Source organism: Cibotium barometz, chromosome 26 (assembly GCF_041138505.1).
Source record: "Cibotium barometz isolate CiBa-2024 chromosome 26, ASM4113850v1, whole genome shotgun sequence".
NCBI classification, from domain to species: domain Eukaryota; kingdom Viridiplantae; phylum Streptophyta; class Polypodiopsida; order Cyatheales; family Cibotiaceae; genus Cibotium; species Cibotium barometz.
The window spans coordinates 7,596,236-7,615,837 of NC_141071.1; the positions used below are offsets into that span (position 1 = coordinate 7,596,236).

The 19,602-nt window shown below is 38.6% G+C and overlaps 1 protein-coding gene across 1 annotated transcript; it reads right to left on the reverse strand.

The window, feature by feature from the left end:
* Positions 1 to 12,162: 12,162 nt before the first annotated feature.
* LOC147623623 (protein STICHEL-like 1) lies at positions 12,163 to 19,201 on the reverse strand (the record flags this gene model as incomplete). Its single annotated transcript, XM_086820064.1, has 7 exons — positions 12,163 to 13,010; positions 13,210 to 13,276; positions 13,723 to 14,392; positions 14,747 to 15,337; positions 15,477 to 15,696; positions 15,799 to 17,991; positions 19,049 to 19,201. Coding segments are annotated over 7 exons (3,969 nt in total), but the record flags the coding sequence as incomplete, so codon positions are not given.
* Positions 19,202 to 19,602: the final 401 nt, after the last annotated feature.

A 19,602-nucleotide genomic window follows, 5' to 3' on the forward strand; every position in this document is an offset into this window, starting at 1 on the left:
GGATTATCTAGGCCATGTACGTAGCCCATTACCACTTTTCCAGGTACCATATAGACCATGCATACCACCTAATAGCTATACCAAGCACATTGAGATCAATTGAAGGCCATCCCAATCGTACATAGATCATATGCACCATGTAAACCATGAGGGAACAATAGCAACTACATAAAGATCATATGCAACCCGTTCTCACTTTAAATGGACCAGATAGGCCACACGGGCGTGAAAGAGCCATACTAAGCACATTGAGATCAATTGAAGGCCATCCCAATCGTACATAGGTCATATGCACCATGTAAACCATGAGGGAACAATAGAAACTACATAAAGATCATATGCAACCCGTTCTCACTTTAAATGGACCATATAGGCCACACGGATTTGAAAGAGCCATACTAAGCACATAAAGATCATGTACAACCCATTGTAACAATACACATACCATATTTACCTCAAAGACCAAATGGGTACAATAGGGCTCATTTAAAGGTCACATGTATAGCATACAAATCACTTAAAACCCCCATTTGCAACATACACAATGAATAGACCAGATACAAAGCACGTATAGGGCCACACATATAGACCATTTAGAGCATTCAAACAATACAAATCACACAAGGAATATACCAACTAGATACAAGCACATATAGGGCCACAAATACGGACCATTTTGAGCATTTAGATAATATACAAGGAATGCACCGACTAGATATAAAGCACATATAAGGCCACACATATGGGCCATTTAGAGCATTTAAATGATACAAATCACACAAGGAATATATTGACCAAGTAAATGTCACACAAGTATCCTAACCATACAGGCCAACAAAGATGAGTATGTGACCATGTATAACACATATGCACCATGCAAATAACACCAAAATGACACCGAGCATATAGAGATCACATAGAGCCCATTCTAACCTTGTGCGAGACATATAGACTATACATACCACACCAAGACAACATCGAGTATATAGATTACATAGAGCCTGTTCCAACCATATGGACCATCCAGTGCCATGATCTACAACACCATGCATGGCCGTCATGCATGTGTGTCCATGGTGCATGTGATAGCATGCACCATACAAATAACACCAGGATGATACCGATCATATAGAGCCCAATCTAACCATGTGCGAGACATATAGACCATACATACCACACCAAGACAACACGAGTATATAGATTACATAGAGCATGTTCCACCATCCAAGGCCATGATCTATGACATCATGCATGTGTGTGCATAGTGTATGTGATAGCATGTATCTCCATGATGAATGTATGTCTATGCCATGTCATATGCTGACATGGAATTGTCACACGTTGACATGGACACATCAAGTGCCACATCATTAGAGTAGTCCACATAAGAAAAAAAAAAGCTCACCGCACCAAATAAATCAACCCACTCACAAGAGATGGTTCTTTCTTAGTTATGGTTGCAGAGACGTCACAAGATATAATCATGTGGATAGAAAGAACACCTACGTGCTCTTTGTTCGTGCTCTTTGTTGTAGAGACATTTGACAAGGTTTGAGTAACAACCATTCTATTTCAAACTCACCCACGTTTGAAATCATTATATTTTCTTTATTTTATTGTCTTTGAATGACTTGAGGAATATGAGGGAGAAAAAACACAAGATAAAATGTCATGGTTCTCCTTTGGAACTTGAAAAAGCAGCTATCCACCATGGTTCTCTTTTGGAACTGAAAAGTATCTACCCACCATGTGTCTTTCTCAGATTCAACACTATATAATCTTCATTATCTTATTTATAATAGCCACCAATCCATCATTCATAATCTCAAGGCCTACTTGCGTAGATCCTTACCTTTTTTCAATTCAGATCCATTTCAATACAAATATGTAGCCTTTTTATGTGCCGAATGGGAGTAATAAATGAGATTTAGTCAATTTTTAATGACAATGTAAAATTAAAAAACAATGAATCGTAAGGGTATTTCAATACCTTTTGGAGTGATGTTGTACAATCATATCATCTTCTCTTGTGTTTTCTCTGCATTCAAGAACAAATTATTCTCCTTTGAAAGCTTAAACACCCATTTCTCTCCTTTCTTGTTAGAGAACACTTTCTATGATATTTTTAAAAAAATCCTCCAAGTTGATCTCGAATAGAATTTGTTGGGGTTAAGGATGGCCATTTCATGAGAGAGAGAGGGAATGAGCAAGAGTGCATTCCGAGAGGTGGGGCAATGATTTGTAATGAACATGAAGACACCTGTTGTATTTTTTTCGTGAATATATCACTGTTGGATCGTCCAAACACAAACTTCTATTGAAGAAAAAAGTCTAACCAACCACAATAGGAAACCTCAAATGATGAATCTTAACTTCTATTAAAGAAAAAAGTTTGACGACAACAAGAAACCTTAAACCAAGAAACCCAAAAAACAGAACTCCAACAATAAATGCTACGCATATTCTCCTCCCAAGACCAAAAAACGGGCGAACAATAACATTTGCCTACGTTTTTAGTTAGCACCCCAAAATTTGTCAATGCATATTCGGACATCCAATAATGCCCTATGGGTCTACAACATTTGCATGGTAGCGATGACCAGATAATGCTTGAAACAACTCCACTTTTGTCAAAGCCCCTACTGGTGCATAAACTCATGCACAACCACATCAAGATTCATCACTTGCAAAAAAGCATAATACATATGTTTGCAAGGGAGGTACATCTCATGCTTTACTTCTCTCTTTTTTGGAAATCCAAACAAGAGCAGCTTGGGTACTTAGACACATTCACCACATAATTCACTCCTCGAGGATGATAGTGGATGAGGATGAGATCAATGCTCATGTGGGGGTGAACCCCTATGATGACTAGTAAGCTTTGACAGTCCCTTTCTGACTTCTTTTGCTCCTTTTTGCTAAATTTGGTGTGGAGCTTTTCTACTACACTAACATTCCCATTGTTCCTCATTGTGTCTTTATCTCTATCATATAGAGTGTTCCTTGTTCACTATATGTGGCAATGGATGACTATTTTTATCTTGATGTTTTGGGTATTTAACTTGTCCTTGGCACAAGTAGTTTGGACATCGGCACTTAATTTTATATTTGAATTCACCATGTCCTTTATATCACTCTCTTTTTGGTTGATGAGTTGAAATGGAATTAACAAATATATCCTTAACCTTGTGGGATTCAATGCATGCTTTTTATTGACACATGTGTGCTTTTGTTGTCATTGAGTGCATTGCTCCCTTATGTGGAGGCTACACCTCAAAGAATGGTTGCTAACCAGAAGTATAAAAGGATGTAACAAGCACGTCATCAACAATCATGCTTTTATGTGGTGGATGATGAGTGTGAGGAGGGTTCGATAGTGTGCTAAACAACCATCCTCTCCATCCTCTCGAATGATGTGTTTGTTGTCTTTGATGTCATGACATATACACTTTGAATTTCATTTGGTTTTTATTTGGTTCATGGCAATGATGAGTGTGAGGAGGGTTAGATAGTGTGCTAACTCCCATCCTCTCAAATGACGTGTTTGTTATCTTTGACGTAATGAGTGTGAGGAGGGTTAGATAGTGTGCTAACTCCCATCCTCTCAAATGACGTGTTTGTTATCTTTGACGTAATGACGTGCACTTTGAATTCCATTTGGTTTTTTTTTGTTCATGGCAATGATGAGTGTGAGTAGGGTTAGATAGTGTGCTAACAACAATCCTCTTAAATGATGTGTTTGCTGTCTTTGATGTCATGACATGTACACTTTGATTTCCATTCGTTTTTTATTTAATTCATGACTATAATGAGTGTGAGGAGGGTTAGATAGTGTGCCAACAACCATCCTCTAGAATGATGTGTTTGTTGTCTTTGATGTTATGACATATACACTTTGATTTCCATTTGGTTCTTATTTGGTTCATGGCTCTTGTATGTATTGGTAGATTGTCAATATGAGTCAGCGCTTAAAAAACACATGCTTGTAGGGTGAGAAAGGGTTGATTGCTTCGTCTTGCATTGACTCTATTTTTGTGCTCCAAGTATGTTGCGTGATTCACCATTTTGGCCTACATGTTGAATTGAGAGGACTAAAACGAATTTAAAATATATTAGGAAGACTAAAATGAGAAGAGTTAAATGAGCTGGAGCACGATAGGGTTTTTGCCATCACTCAAGTTTGGGGCTTGCTCGGTTTTGCTCGCTCAGTGTATTGTATACCTCGTTAGAGCTATTTTTGTTTCTGAACCTATATTCCCTAGCAAAATATATATAAAGAAAAAAAGCAAATAAGATTAATAAATAAACATGTATATAACATATCTGTTTTGGAATTGAAAGGAGATATTTAAAATATCCCTTTAAATGTAGTGCATCTCTGGCAATAGAATAAACAGCATCATATCCTTTTCTACTTATTCTAGCTTTATCCACAGGCATAAATTTTTCTTTGACTCTACAATATCCTTGAGTATATCATTCACCACCATGTGCTCCTTTTCTCCTTGAATCTCTGAGAATTGTGAGAATTTGTGGAGCACTAATCAATTGTGGTGGAAGTTTTGTCTTTACATGTATGGAATCTCCATCTTTGATAGAAGAGGATGCTATTGTCCTACCAGAAAAAGGAGAGCAATGTCAAAATGAAAAAATAACATATTCTCAAAAAAAAATTAGAAATATTCAATTGCTTAAATTACTTTATTTCTTAAATCGTTTTCTTCCTTGCTCCTCCTTGTATTGATAGCTCATCAATACTTAAGTTTCCTAGTGGTGTTTGCTTGAGTTTTGAGAGTTTTCTATGGAGGTTCTAATTCTCCCTTTGAAGAATATTTGCATGTTCTGTAATATTGATATTTTATATTTCAATGTTCCATTTCTTTCTGAAGTTCGAGGATATGGCTTTAATGATCATGAATGTTTTGAAATAATTACTGAACATGAATATTTAAGAAAGTGTTATGTTATCTTTCAATAATGGCTTCTTTTTTAAATCTCTTGCAATATCCAAGAAATCATGATTCTCCATTGCATACATATTGTAGCAATGATGTTGGATTATTGAATCTTGGATAGGACTTTGAAAGATAAGGAGAACCATCACACCAAAGAGCTAAAATTTAAGATCCCTCATTTTTAAGTTCTCTCTCGTCTAGTTTTAACCCATGAGGCCCCCAGGTGGATCATACTCTCTTGTTAATTGAGCATAAATAATATATTTTGAGGATGAATCAATAGTTGATCATGTTGTTTGGCATGTTTTTTTCTTATAATGCTTCAATATATTTTTTTTTCATGTATAACAAAGACGAGATTGTTGAAATCATTTTCTCACTAAACAAAATTAAAATTTTAAGTTTTAAGAGAAATAATATTGGAAAGCGAAGACGGCTGTAGTGGAGTGGTTAAAGCAGATGAAGTCCCATCCCCGATGGTGCGGGTTCGATTTGTGCTCTCTACGGTGTTGTGCATCCATGTAACCGAAATTGGGTGTGTGAGTAGTGTATGTAAAACCCGTGTTTCTCATAAAATAAAAAATAAAAAATCAATGAAAATAATCTCATTAAAGTGTCATTAATATAGAATTTTGACCACAACCTACTACCCTGATATGACATGCCTACTTTTGGGGCCAAAACAACCTAATTGGAATTTTCACATTGGCATACCAAGATATTTTTGTTAGAGAGGGGAACCTCCTAGGTCCCCTAATGCCTATATCTATAACTCATCCTACTTTTTATATCTATTATTCATTAACACGATTGAGTAAAAGAGTAACAAGGTATACACGTTAGTGTGCCTACAAAATTAGAGAATAGGGTGCCTTGGGAGAGGAAGAATCAATTATGATAGAGGGTAGTTGAAAACCATTTAGGTTTTACAAATCAGAGCAAGCATTGATCCAACAATAGGTTAGATATGAACTTAAGCAACACACGTGTATGAGATTTGATATGCTTTGGAGTTGATTATAGCTTGATAAGCTTGATAGAGATTAGATTCTATTTTGATTAGGGGATGGGCTTTCTATGATGGTTTTCTAGGTAGCTTAAAAGGCTTTTCAATGGCCTCTTTTATTTGGAGTTTTTGATTGGTAGCCACTTCTAGGTGGAGTTATTGATTGGAGATACCAAGGAACCCTCTTCATTTACCATCCAAGGGTCTTTTCACATCACCCTATCAACCCCAACAAAGTGCAAGGATGGGAAGGCAATGAACAAGTGATTTCCCAGGTCTCTCAAAATAATCTTTGTGTTGTGTAAACCCTCTAAACGATAATGACCTTGTCAACTTGGGGATTAGCTTTACCAATGAACAAGTGATTTACCATGTCTCTTAAAAGGATTTTTGTGATGTGTATTAGTCAACTACAAAGTTTCCTTTCCCTAAATTCAAGTACCTTATGAGGTTCATGTGGAACATAGGATAATTCTTTGGCTTCAACGAGTTCTTGAGGAGTAACTATGTTATCCTTACCTCTCCCAGTTTTCCTTTCAATCTATTGATATAAAATACTAGATGAACTCTAACATGTGGAGGTAGTTTATAGTTCATACGCAACCGTGCCAATCCGATGTATAACTCGAAATTGACCACAATATCTAGGAGATAAATTCGAGCATTTTGCTTTTGACAAAGTCTAAAAATCTTTAGGAACTTTTAAATAAACCAACGCTCCTAGTTTAAAAGACCGAGATGAGCGTCCCCTATCAGCATAAAACCATGCCCTATCTTGAGCATTCTTGATAGAATCTCGAGCTTCGGTTAGCATTTCCTGCATATTACGCAAGAAATCCCTCGATGCATCAAGCTCAATGTGCCCTGGGTTGATACCCATACATAAGTATGCACGGACTAAAACCAATAGCCGTATATTTAAAACTGTTATATGCAAATTCCATCATTGGAATATATTTTTTTCAATATGATGATTTTCTAGAACATATGCACGAAGCATATACTCTACAATCTTATTCATACGCTCTGTTTGTCCATCAGACTGTGGATGATCAGAACAATTCACATTCAAAGTAACTTCCTTGTTGTAAACCATTCGGAATAAAGTAGGAAAACATGGCATTATAACAGCAAGAACCAGGGATTCATCGGCGCCCTGACAAGCCCACATCTGCATATGGAATAATCAACGTCCTGAGTTACCCATAGAGAGTCATCAGCGTCTCGATGAGTCACATATGTCCATCCGTAAATAAACAATCAAGTTGACTATATAAATCTCCTAAAGTACGGAACTAGAGAAAGAAATGCCAACAACAAAGAAAGAATCCAAATTTCCTTATCCGAACACAACAAGATAAACTTGTTTGAACTCTAAAGAAAGAGATTTCAACAAGTGAAAATGCCGACGAGATTTTCCTCATCAAAACATGTAGGCGCTGTAGATAAAAGAAGTTTATCTAGAGAATGCCCATAGTATAACTTCTAGTGAATTTAGAAAATGAGATTGTCTTTGAATGTTGAGGTCAACATGCTAAGTGATGTAAGCAAAGCAACACTCTTGAGTCCAAATTATCTCATAAGATAATATATGTGAGGGATCACTAGCATCCCATACCACCATGATACCACCCATACATACCTTAACAATTTGAAACTCCCTAGTATGTCGTCTAGGAAAAATAAATAAAATCCTGTATAAAAGGAATAATACTTTCACATACTAAAACCTATCTCTATATTCCTAAGACTACATCAAGGAATAACTCCTTCTAAGTACATCATTTAGAAAAAAAATTAATTATTGGCGCCTTTCTAATGATAACCACCCAAAACACAATAAATCTAAGGTAGAAAAATAACTCACCTAGATACATAAGCAACTAGGTATCCAAGTTGGAATATGTATAAGAGTACAAGCAATATACTTTAAAATTATGTGCAACAAACGAAGGCAAATGCTACCTTCAAAGCACATGATATTATTCAAAAGATCAAAAGATCCTTATAAAACCATGGATAAAAGCATAAAAGCTCCTCAAATCCATGAAAAACCATAGTTGATCATAAAAACCAATGCATACCATCTAATGAACATTAATCATGCCAAAAGAAGCATTAAAATTGGTGGCCAACTCATCAATCTAGAGTATATGAACGTAGTGTCGTTCAAACACAACTCCAAAGTAAGCAAGTGATACACATGTGTGTGTAGCACTCAATAAAAAACCCCTAGACACAAGTGATCTAGGCAAAACCTAATGAGTCCATATAAAACTTGGAAAATATCCAATAAAATCCACCAAAATAAACCGATTAACTGACCCATGATAAAATTTATCTTAAGCTTAAGAAATTAAGCACAAACAACACTTACATAAGTGCAAAATAAATTATCATGAAAAAGTGTCAAAGATGAAACACACTTTGAACGCAAATTATAGCCATCAAAAGAAATTAAGGAACATGTCCAAAAAGAATGACTAAACAATGGTAAAAAATCATGAAAACATAGTTTAAAATTAATCCAAACAAAAATAACTATTAATACGAGATATAATCGTATTAATAATATGCGAATAACCCGCATCTATCTAACGTCAACACGTGAAAACGTACTTCAACATTAAATAATCCTCGAAAATATTAAATTCTTGAGAAAAAAATTATCATAATTTTTTTCTAATTTTTTCTAATTTCCTAGGACCTCAAAATATAATAATTTTGAATTCCACCAAACCTATCTTATGGCATTCCAAACCTATATTTTTTTAGAAAATTTTTAACAATTTAATTTACCAAAATACCATTGATATTTTAAAAATATCAATTTTTAGAATTTCTAAAAATAATTTCTAGAATATTCTTAATTTTTCGTGAGAATGGTTCATGAAATTTCCAATTCTGCCCGATAATTCTCAAATCCAATGAAAATTTATAATTTTAATGGATTTTTTAATTTTTTGGATCAAAAAATATATTTTTAAAGCAATTTGAATGGTCACAGGTGCCCGAATGGACACACCACATGCCAAACAACAATCCCACATTTTTTTGAAATTTAAAATAACCTTTGTCTAATTTTTCACTAATTTTTAAGAATTTTTTAAACTTTTTAATTAAACCGAAACGCATTTAGAATACGAACGGTAAAAAAATTCCGAAATTCCAATGGTTTTCCCGGAATACGGAAAGCCAAAAGTTTCGAGAAAATGAAAAGATTAAAAAAAACGGAATGTGAAAGGTCAAAAGTTTCCAGAATACGGAAGGTCAAAAGATTTTCCAGAATTCGGAAAGCCAAAAGGTTTCCGGAAAGCGGAAAGCCAAAAGTTTTCCGGAAGATGAAAAGCCAAAAAACTTTAAGAGGAAAAATTTCAGAAATTTCCTGAGATTTTTTTTCTCAATGTCAAATTTTTCTCTATTTTTCTAGGCTTTTTTCAAGCTTTTTTTTAAAACATTTTCAAAAACTTTCTTTTTAAATTTAAAAAAATCATTTTTAAAAAAATTAAAAAAAATAATATTAATAAGCTTTAATATAAAGCTTATTGAAAATTTTTTATGGAGAGAGTGGCGATTTTTTTCACCGCCTGCAGCAACGAACCCCCCTCCCCCCCCTCCCCCCGCTGCCCCGCTGGTCTGCGTGCAAAAGAATGAGAGAGGGAGAGAGTGTGAAAATTCCCTCGCTCTTCTCCCCTCTTTCCTCTCCTTCTTCTCCCTTTCATTCTCTCTTCTCCCATCTCTTCTTAACCTCTCTTAACAGAGAGGTTAATCTTAATTAATCTTTTTAATTAAGATTTTTAATTAAACTTTTACTTAATCATAACTAATATTAATTATGATTAATGTTTAATTTTTAAAAAATCCTTTTTAAGAGAAATTCACACAGGAAAATCAAAATTGAGAGGCGGAGAGGATCCCACGCACATGGGAGAGCATTTCATGCATCAACATACTATCCCTTACTACTGCATTTCAGCAGAAAATCAACAGAAATTTGATCGCATGCCCGCGAAAAAACTCGTAAAAATGTATAAAAAAAATATTTTTAATCATAAAAGTGCTCAAAAAAATTTAAAAAAATTTGCTTAAAATTTTAGAAATTTAGGGAATCCATTCTACCAAAAATATCCACAATAAAATATGTGGTATTTTCGTAAAAAAATTCATTAATGCTTATTTTAATCCACAAAAATAAAAAAATAGCATTAAACTCACGAAATTCCCTCGCAACGTCGATTCTTCCATTGAATTGTAGTAACACACGTTCCAATCACCATATCGACGATCCACGTGCAAATCATCAACACAAATCAGTAAAATAATATTTTATTAAAATTTAACTTTAAAAAAATCAACAACAATTAACTAAAGATTGCTCTGATACCACTGTTAAAACCCGAAGATCTCTCTAGATAATTTTTATGCATAAACATGCATAAATCGGACATAAACTCAACCACCCAACCACCCCCGAGCCCAAGGGATGAAATACATCATATATCTACCTTGATGTCCCATACCATCAAGAGGTATAACTCCGATCCAATAGCATGTAACTATAGTGTGAAAAAGTAGGGGAGTAGATATGGACCTCTACACATAGCCTAAGCCTCCAAGCCCCCAAGCTTCCAAGCCTCTCTTGGGTGTGTCCCATGCCTCTATTATATAGGAGGACCCTCAAGTAACTCTTGACTCTCCATTTCCCATGTGTGACCCTTGGATGCGTGACCCTAACCTTAACCCTTATGGTTAGTCCTAACCCATGCTCCACTAGAGCTTGTTCCCATGCTCCCATGCTCACAAGCATGTGGATTAGCCTCCTAGTATATGCACACATAATGTGCATACAACAATTGATGTGACATTAATTAATATAACCATATATTAAAAGAAGCAAATCCTTGACTTCAGAAACCGACGAGAAAGTTTATAATGCCACCAACACATTGTATAATGTTTACAAAAATCCAACTCACATTGCTTGCAAACACACGACATTTATTTACATGATATTTCGAACTACTCCACACAGTAAAACAAATTAAAGACTATACATAAGGAAAAGCAACAGAAGGTTTGTGGGGAAATCACAACAAAGTCCATACACCAAGAACTGCTTCAAAGAAAGCAAGCACCCTCCTTTGGCATCCCAGCAACAAGTGGCAGGAGAAAGAGGCACGTAATCGTCTCCATTCATAATCACTTCCTTAAACTTTACAGTTTTTTCACGCACAGACATATAGTTGTTGTAGTCCTCTTTCGCGAGAGACTCTTCTTCGGCATCGACTATTATTGGATTCTGCAAGTGCCTACCTCATTGAGTTCATCATTGTCATGATCACTTGCATGGTTTTCTTCTTGCATATTGTTTGCATTGGTGTGGGATTTTCATCACTTTCCAAATCAATGAAGCTCGTTATTTATCCATACCATTACCTGTTTTAGATATGATCCATGATGCAGCAGGGTAATATTTTCTCGTGGGTATCATTCGAAGCACAGTATTTTCCAGTGGGGCACCAAATTTATTGGGTATGTAATTCTCCATAAACATATATGCACACTCGAACAAATTCACTCATGGTAGGAACACCTTATTCTTTAGATCTCCTTGACCGTACAGGGCACTCAATTTGCCAACAGGGCCACAAGTTATTTCTTCACACTAAACGTTGTGTCAAAAAACCTGAAATGGCCTTTTATGTAGATCCTTCAGGCGGCAGGAAGCACCATCCGAAAGAAGAAAGAGAGAAAAGCTGCATTGCATTTCCACCCCAAGGAAAGCAACCACATGCAAACAACTTGGACACACGTGTATACATATTACCACAAACAAAACATCAAGCAAGATATGTTGCCAAAAAGAGCCTCATCTTTGTCTAACCTTGGAATGTACCAAGGACTCATCCGAAAATATTCCAATTTAAGGACTCATCTGAAAATATACCCACTTAATTGAACTGCTCTCCATTTCACTGCCTGATTAAGTACAACTAGTACTCAACGCCTTATTAAATACAACTAGTACTCAACCCATGCGTTGTTGCGATAAGTAAAAGATATATTAAGAAGCGAAACACAAGAATGGAAGCCAGATTACAAAGGGTCAATCGAAGGAATTTTTCCCTCTTTTTTTAGAAATCCCAGATTTCTTTTTTCTCTCCTCTCTTTGTGCCTTGGTTGTGCATGGTTAATATGTAAATAGATATATAAAGCGGCAAGAAGTCAACCACTGGTAGCCGGTAGCAGATATAGTGAGAAGACCAGTAGATATACTAATGCAAGGTGCATGTTCCTGGGAGACTAGGGAGGAGAGGCAAGAAGTTAACCTCAATGTAAGTTATGCCTTTGATTCCTACCTGGAGGGGATGTAGCCGAGGGTCAGGGCTCAAACCCACGAACTCTTGGTTAGGGTGGAATATCTTCCAAATTGCTGATCTTGTATTGGGTGTAGGCATGAACAGAACATAACAAAGCAAAAAATATAGGTATTCTCCATAAAACATAGGAGTGCCACTCTTGTTGGAGAAATTAAACATAAAGCTTGCTTTCTCTAGCAAACCTTAGTTTACAATGTTAAATGATGTGCTTTGTCATTGGTTTTCTTTTTGTGCCATAATAAGGATGGAGCAAAGATTAGAATTCTTCCTGCCAAGCAGGGATTAGAATCAAAGGGTCTTATTCTTGTCTTTATAAAGAATTTGCTATAAAACCCCTGTACTGATGAAAATCTAAATGGTCCCTTTGACTGGTAGGACCTTTGATCCTACCACATAATGTGGTTAATCTGATCTTGCTGCCTTGTACTTAGAAGGGTAGCCTTGAAGATTAGGATAGGCCCTAATAATCATAATCATGCAACACAAGATTACACACCACCAGGCCATCAAATAATGTATGGCAATAGATGTTTGGGGTTTGTGGGGCATGGCACAAGGCAGCACGATGTTTAGTAACAGGCATGGAATGGAGCCTCATCTCTCTGACTTTGCACAAGGGACAAGCCTCATGAGGATTCCACATCCCCTTTGATGAGGTTTTGAGACCTGCTAGAGACCAAAACAAATTTCATCAGTAGCAGGCAGCCTTATATCAAAATATTTGCAGCATTGACTTGAGGCATTGACCTTATGGGCCTTAAAGAAGTAACCTGCTGGCCTTGCAACTCAACTTATTTAAGATTTTCATCATATTATCAACACTGGCAACTGTTTAAAAGTCAGATCCATCTCTTTGATAATATCTTACCTCATCCTCCACTTTTGGTGGCCTCCAGCATAGAAGGCCTCCGTATTTTGATTGAGATTCCAACCTTCTGAAAGGTCAAAGACACAACGAATTAGATGACTCACTATTATATATGTATATGTATGTGTTGTGTATATGTATATGTATGCATGCATGCATACATATACATATATGTATATGTATATGTACACATACATGCATACATATACATATATGTACTTGCATGTGTGGATGTATGTATGCATGTGTGTGTGTGTGAGCGTGTGTGTGTGTGTGTGTACTCATGGATGCCTCTATTGTGCCTCGATAGTACATGTGGTAAGTCTGTAAGGATGATGAAAATTTAAAGATAGTCATTCAAAAACCCAATGCAGCTTTGAAATAATGTCTAACAAAAAGTCAGCCTTGTGCAACAAAAACCATTATCTTAACCAGGCATGTCTAGATGATTAAAACTACAAAAAAACAAAAAACAAAAAAACCCAAAAAACCCCCCCCAAAAAAAAAACTTACAAATTCTCTGCTTCGAGATTATTAACATAGAAATTTCCATCCTTGTTGCAGCAATGAGTGGAAGCACCACCACCACCACCACCACCATGGATCACATGCTGAGCTCCTACACTATCTGCAGGATCCTCCAGAACAATCTCTGGTACTCTCTCTGCACTTTGAGGTATCTGCAATGAAGAGACTACTCTAGCCTTACTATTCCAGGCACCTCCAAGTGTTGTGGACTTCATTTCACAGCTAAAGTGAGGTGTACCCCTTGAACTTCTCACCGAATGATGTGAATCACCTACACTTCCATTGGAAAATGTTGGTACTGCTGGAAAGATTTGAGCTGAGTTTCCATGTTCCACTGTCCTTGGAGATGCTGTTCGGCTTCTGCTTCTCAAATAATGTAAAGAGCCTACCTCAAAGCATTTTGGCTCATGTTGTTGGACCATGGTATTTGAGGTTTGCTTAGAATCACCTTGTGATGAGACTGCCTGCTGATCTACTACAGCCTGTACCCTTGCCCCTACACTATTTGTACACTTGGGAATGGAGGCAAGGCTCAACTGAACTTCTACAGGAAGGCCTAAAACTGCTTGAAAAGCATTGGCTATGCTATTTCTGCATCTCTCACTTCTGGACTTGTATTCGGGATTCCCGAACTCCAAAAACACAACCGCATCGTCTGCATACATCAAGGCCACACACAAAATCGACAAGGTGAAGTCATGCATGTGGTCCGTGATGTGCACTGTGCATGAGATATGTGAGTCGTGTGCATGTGATATGTACTGGAAATTGATAGAGGCACCCATGCGCAAACCTACCACATGAATGGCCTGCATTATGAGGCAGAGTCTATGCAATCAGCTATGTATTTTAACTTTAAGAGGCAAACATCACGACCGAAATTGTTCACTCGGGAAGGCACACATGATCACGCACCCATGTGTACACAATGTCAGGAATTAAACTAGTGCCAATTCTTCGGTGATCCAGGTATCATATTTGCACATACGGTAAGTAATGAGCATGTTACCTGCTGAGATGGACACAGCCAAAAGATTTCCATGGCTCTGCAACAGCTGCCTGATTGGAAAAGACTTGCATCTTTCTAAAACATTCCACCATATGCTCTGCAGATTACTCTGACCAACCAAAGTGCCTCTTTTCTCATCGGAAACTGGAGAATCAGCTCGCATTTTATGTGAAGGATCTCTAGAGGCAGCACTCGATAACATTGACTTGTCGTCTGGATACGGTTGCACTTCAAAGCTTGACTTAGCTGACCTACTTCTACATTTCGCTGCTGTGGCAGCATGGAGTTTCTTCTGAGAGCAGCCAGAGCTCATCCCTTTGACCATGTTTTTGTGTTTGGTGGCCTCTTTCCTTCTATTTAATATCTTAAGAACTTGCCTGCTGTCATTGGAGCAGGCCTTCCCAATTGGGCTTGCAGTAGCACTTGTACCTGATGATGAAACTGATACTGTGCATGGCCGAGCTGGCCCAAACTGCAACAATGCTGCTGTTAACCATGTTGTTCTGTCATTTGAAGCTGATCTAAGCTGTTTTTCTGCATCCGACAAGATCTGTAGCGCAAACCGCAGCCTTTCAAGGTCCTCCTCTGACACTGCATCATCCATGCTACACAAACAAGTGAGAACCCATCCCCAGATTGCATCAATCCAAGCCCACTATATCTTCATCAAACCCTTGCAACACCATAAACAAAATTCACAGAAAACGAGAAGAGATGAAGAGAGACTCACAGGCATGGTTAGAGAAGAACCCTCCTTCCTGGTTTCTATTTATCAGTTCATTGCTGCCAGCAAGGATGTCTGTGATGAGGGTAGCCAATTGGACAATCAAATCCAGTGGCTCTACACCAGATTCAATGAGTTCTCTTGCCCTTTGAACAGTACTGACTGTATCTGAACAAAGGGCAAAATCTAACAAGCCCAACAGCTTCTCATCTGAGACTGATCCAAACTGGAAAGTCCAAAACAAGGCTTTTAGAGGAGCACCTCTTGAACCTACAGAACAGCAATTTCAAAAGAGAAAAAGTAACATGGGAAGGAGGGATATACATACCAGCTCATGCACGATTGAGAGAGTGATCTTCTGTCCCAACAGGCTAAGTTGATCCAATACAATCTCAGCATCACGAAGGGACCCATCAGATCTCAATGCTACCAGATGTAGTGCCCGTGGTTCAACATCCAAATTCTCCAGCTTTGCTAATGTTTGCAGCCTGCCCACAATCTCTGACTCTTTGATCTTGGGAAAAGGGAACTTTTGACATCTGGAGATGGCAGTAGACGGCATCTTGTCGGGATCGGTCATGATGAGTATGAAGACAACATTTCCAGGTGGTTCCTCCAAAAGCTTCAAGAGAGCATTCCATGTCTCATTTGTGAGCATGTGGCATTCATCAACTATGAACACTTTGAACTGAGAGAATGAAGGGGCTGAGAATGTAGTCTGTAAGAGAGCTTTCACCTTCTCAACCCCATTGTTGCTCGCGGCATCAACTTCTCTAATGTCTAAGCTCTTACCAGATGTAAAATCAAGGCATTCTTTGCAAACCCCACATGGTCTTTTCTCTTCGAGAGTGACACAATTCAGAGCTGCAGCAAATATCCTTGCTGCAGATGTCTTACCGGTGCCGCGAGAGCCTTGGAAGAGATAGACTGGGGCAACTTTCCTCTTGTGAATCGCATTTGCAAGAGCATGAGCCACAAAACTCTGCCCAACAAGCTCTTCAAACGCTTTGGGCCTGTACTTTTGGCTTAAGCTTCGGGATCTTTCAACATAGATGGTGAGCTCCTTACCATCACTGACATTGTCTTTTGCATCATGGGTGGCATTTCGCAGTGCATTACATGTACCTCCACCATCTAGTGCAAGCTCACCATTCAGGTCACTTGAGAGTCTGTCACTGTCCTCTGCAGACAAGCCCGTAATATCATCACTGGCTGCTGAAGGCGTTGACAGCAGTGGACGAGCTTGCAAGTCCAATGGTGGGACTGGCTCATGTCCAGGGTACCCACCTAGTTCTTCCTGATTTGAGCTAGAATGGGCGATTCTTTTGGGTGACATTGAGTAGAAACCACATGAGAAACTTCTCTCAGCAATGTCTAACAGACTCTTGCCTCTTTTCTGACTCTTGGACCAGTAGCAAGGGATGCCACACCCATTTTTTGGCAGTTCACACACATCTAATTCATCCTCCAACTGATTTGAGGTGGCCTCCCAAGGCCCCGACAATGAGCTTTGTGACATAGTTCTGTGGCTAGTACTTGTGGAGCTTGCTAACACATGCTGAGATTTCCGACTGCTCTTCGCAGCTTCTCTTTGACCCAACCTTGCCACATGCTTTAAAAGTCGGGGTGACTGTGATAAAGAGATGGAACCCTTGAGGCGCCCTCTCATCACTGCCCTGTTAGGCTGATCATGTCTGTCATGATAGTTACTCTCCAGTGAGTACATTGAAAGAGAATTTCCATGATAGTTCCCCTCCAGTGAGAAAATTGAAAGAGAATTTCCACGATAATGGATGTCATCAAGGGAGTTCAGAACCAATGGAGAGAGAACTTGAGGGTGCTGTTTAGAGCCACTCAATGCTTGAGATTTTAACCGTTCAGCCCTTTCTTTGAAGGCATACTTCCTGTCCTCAGATACCTTATTTCCAAAATCAAAGACATCTCTGCTATGGCCTCCAGATCCTCCTCTTGCAGAAAAATCAAAACTTCTATTGTGCAATTGCACCCCTCTTTGGTACTGCGATGATCGGGAGGCGGCAAAAGAGGCTTCCACATCTGAAGCCCAACTTGGGTCCCTCCAATTGTGTAGCAAAAGCCTCTCATCATGGCCGTTCATGGTGGCTTTGTGCTGATGGAAAACCTCACCTTTTGGGGGTTTGATGGCGGGGTTAGAGTTCATACGAGATCCCATTAATGCCTCTTCTTGCTCCATGCCCAGGTCCCAAGCTCGTCCTTTCTCAATGTTGTGAAGAGGATCAGAAAAAGGAGAGGTTTTCATGTGAGCAAGACTTCTCCTCACAGATGGTTTGCCATTATATACAGTAGAATGATCACCTCTGGTCTGTCTACTTCTGCCCGTAGAACCGACAACAGAGCTGGGGGTCAGTGTAGCAGAGGACCCTCCCATCACATTGGACCCAGTAGAGGGATCTTGCAGAGATCGAGCTTTCTTAAGAGAGGACAACTCCCTCATGAGGGGAAGCTCCCCCGGCTGACCTGCCTCCAACATGACCTTCCTACACTGGAAAATTTTCAAACACTGCATCAGTGCTATGTGTAACAAAACAATCTCGAATAAAGATAAGACAACACTCACTTCAAATGTAGGCAAGACTAGCAAGGCTCTTGCAGTTCTGGATTTGGACTTTTTGGACTGCCATAGACTAGGTATTCAAAGCATCTAATTCTTCTTCTTGTGCTAGCACACTAGGTATTCAAAGCATCTAATTCTTTTTCTTGTCCTAGCACACAGTTTTAAAGCTCTAATGAAAAATACACTCTCTCCACTTGAGGACTTTGTAGGCACATGCTTAGTGATGTGGTGGAACTTGTGATTGCATTAAAAAAGGGCTCCACTGTGTGTTTATCCACCTTTGACACAAGGCAAGCACATACGCAGTGCACACACGCACACGCACACACAAAATGCTTAATGTGCTTGAAGCCCAAATTTAACTAGGTTTTTTATCAGTAAGCGATGTCCCTTAGGTCTCCTCCCTTCCTTCTTCTCTGTTTGTTTGCCTGTTCTAAAGAAGATAAGACAGCCTTTGAAGCCCAAAAGTGACCTTGTAAGCTTGCAGAAATCTTGTCCCCAACTGAGATTGAAGGAAAAGACATTGATAGAAAAAGTGCCTGTCAAAGAGTCCATATAAAAAAGAAGGAAACTATTGGATGAAACATAAATGAGATATATTTTAAGCATAAGGGCTTTGGAGCTTTGAATAGGTGTTTTTTTCCTTCCACATCCGATGTCAAATGATGGAGCATTGTACCATTTGCGTTTACAGGAAAAGAGGCTTCTTTGGGAAGTGTGTGCTTTTTGAAAGGACCCATCACCCATGGGCCATGAGCAACATCAGTTAGGGTTTGTTTGGGTAAAATCTCTCTCTCTCTCTCTCTCTCTCTCTCTCTCTCTCTCTCTCTCTCTCTCTTATTTGGACAAGACCACCCACAGCAAAGACAAAAGAACACCCAGGATACGGCAGTAAATGAAAGGGATAACAAATAGCTTGGCTTGCTGGACCAACAGCGGACTCAAAGAGTTGCAACGACAATAAAAGAAGGGCTTAAACACTTACCAAGCAAGAAAAAGTACGGCAGCAGCAGGCAAAATCACGAGGAGCGCTGCCTTCATCAATTAAGTTCAGCTGCCGCAGAGAGTGTCGCCCAAATACTATCTCTGTTTGACCCAAGGACCCCAGCACAGTGTGTGCACAAGTTCCATTGAAGCAAAACCATCATCAAATAGCTGTAGAAATTGGAGTTTAATCAGTTGAATGCAAGATTGACCATCCGAGTGCGAGATATTGAACTGTTTTAGGGCCCAAATCAGAACTTTTAAAGGCCTTATCAGCTTGGGGGTGATCGTACAATCCACCGAGAACACAAATTTGGGGGTGATCGTACAATCCACCGAGAACACAAATTTGGGTTCTAGATTGATGATAAGGAGTATTTATCTTCCGATTTGACACTCTAATCAGCTTGTGGGCGATTATACAGTGGACCCGAATCGCACCCGTAAGAGAGAACCCATCCTCAAAGCCTGATTTGTCAGCAGATTAAAGAGCCTGTAACACAGAACTATCACCCAAATCACATCTTTGGAGAAGAAACCCATCTCCAAACTTGA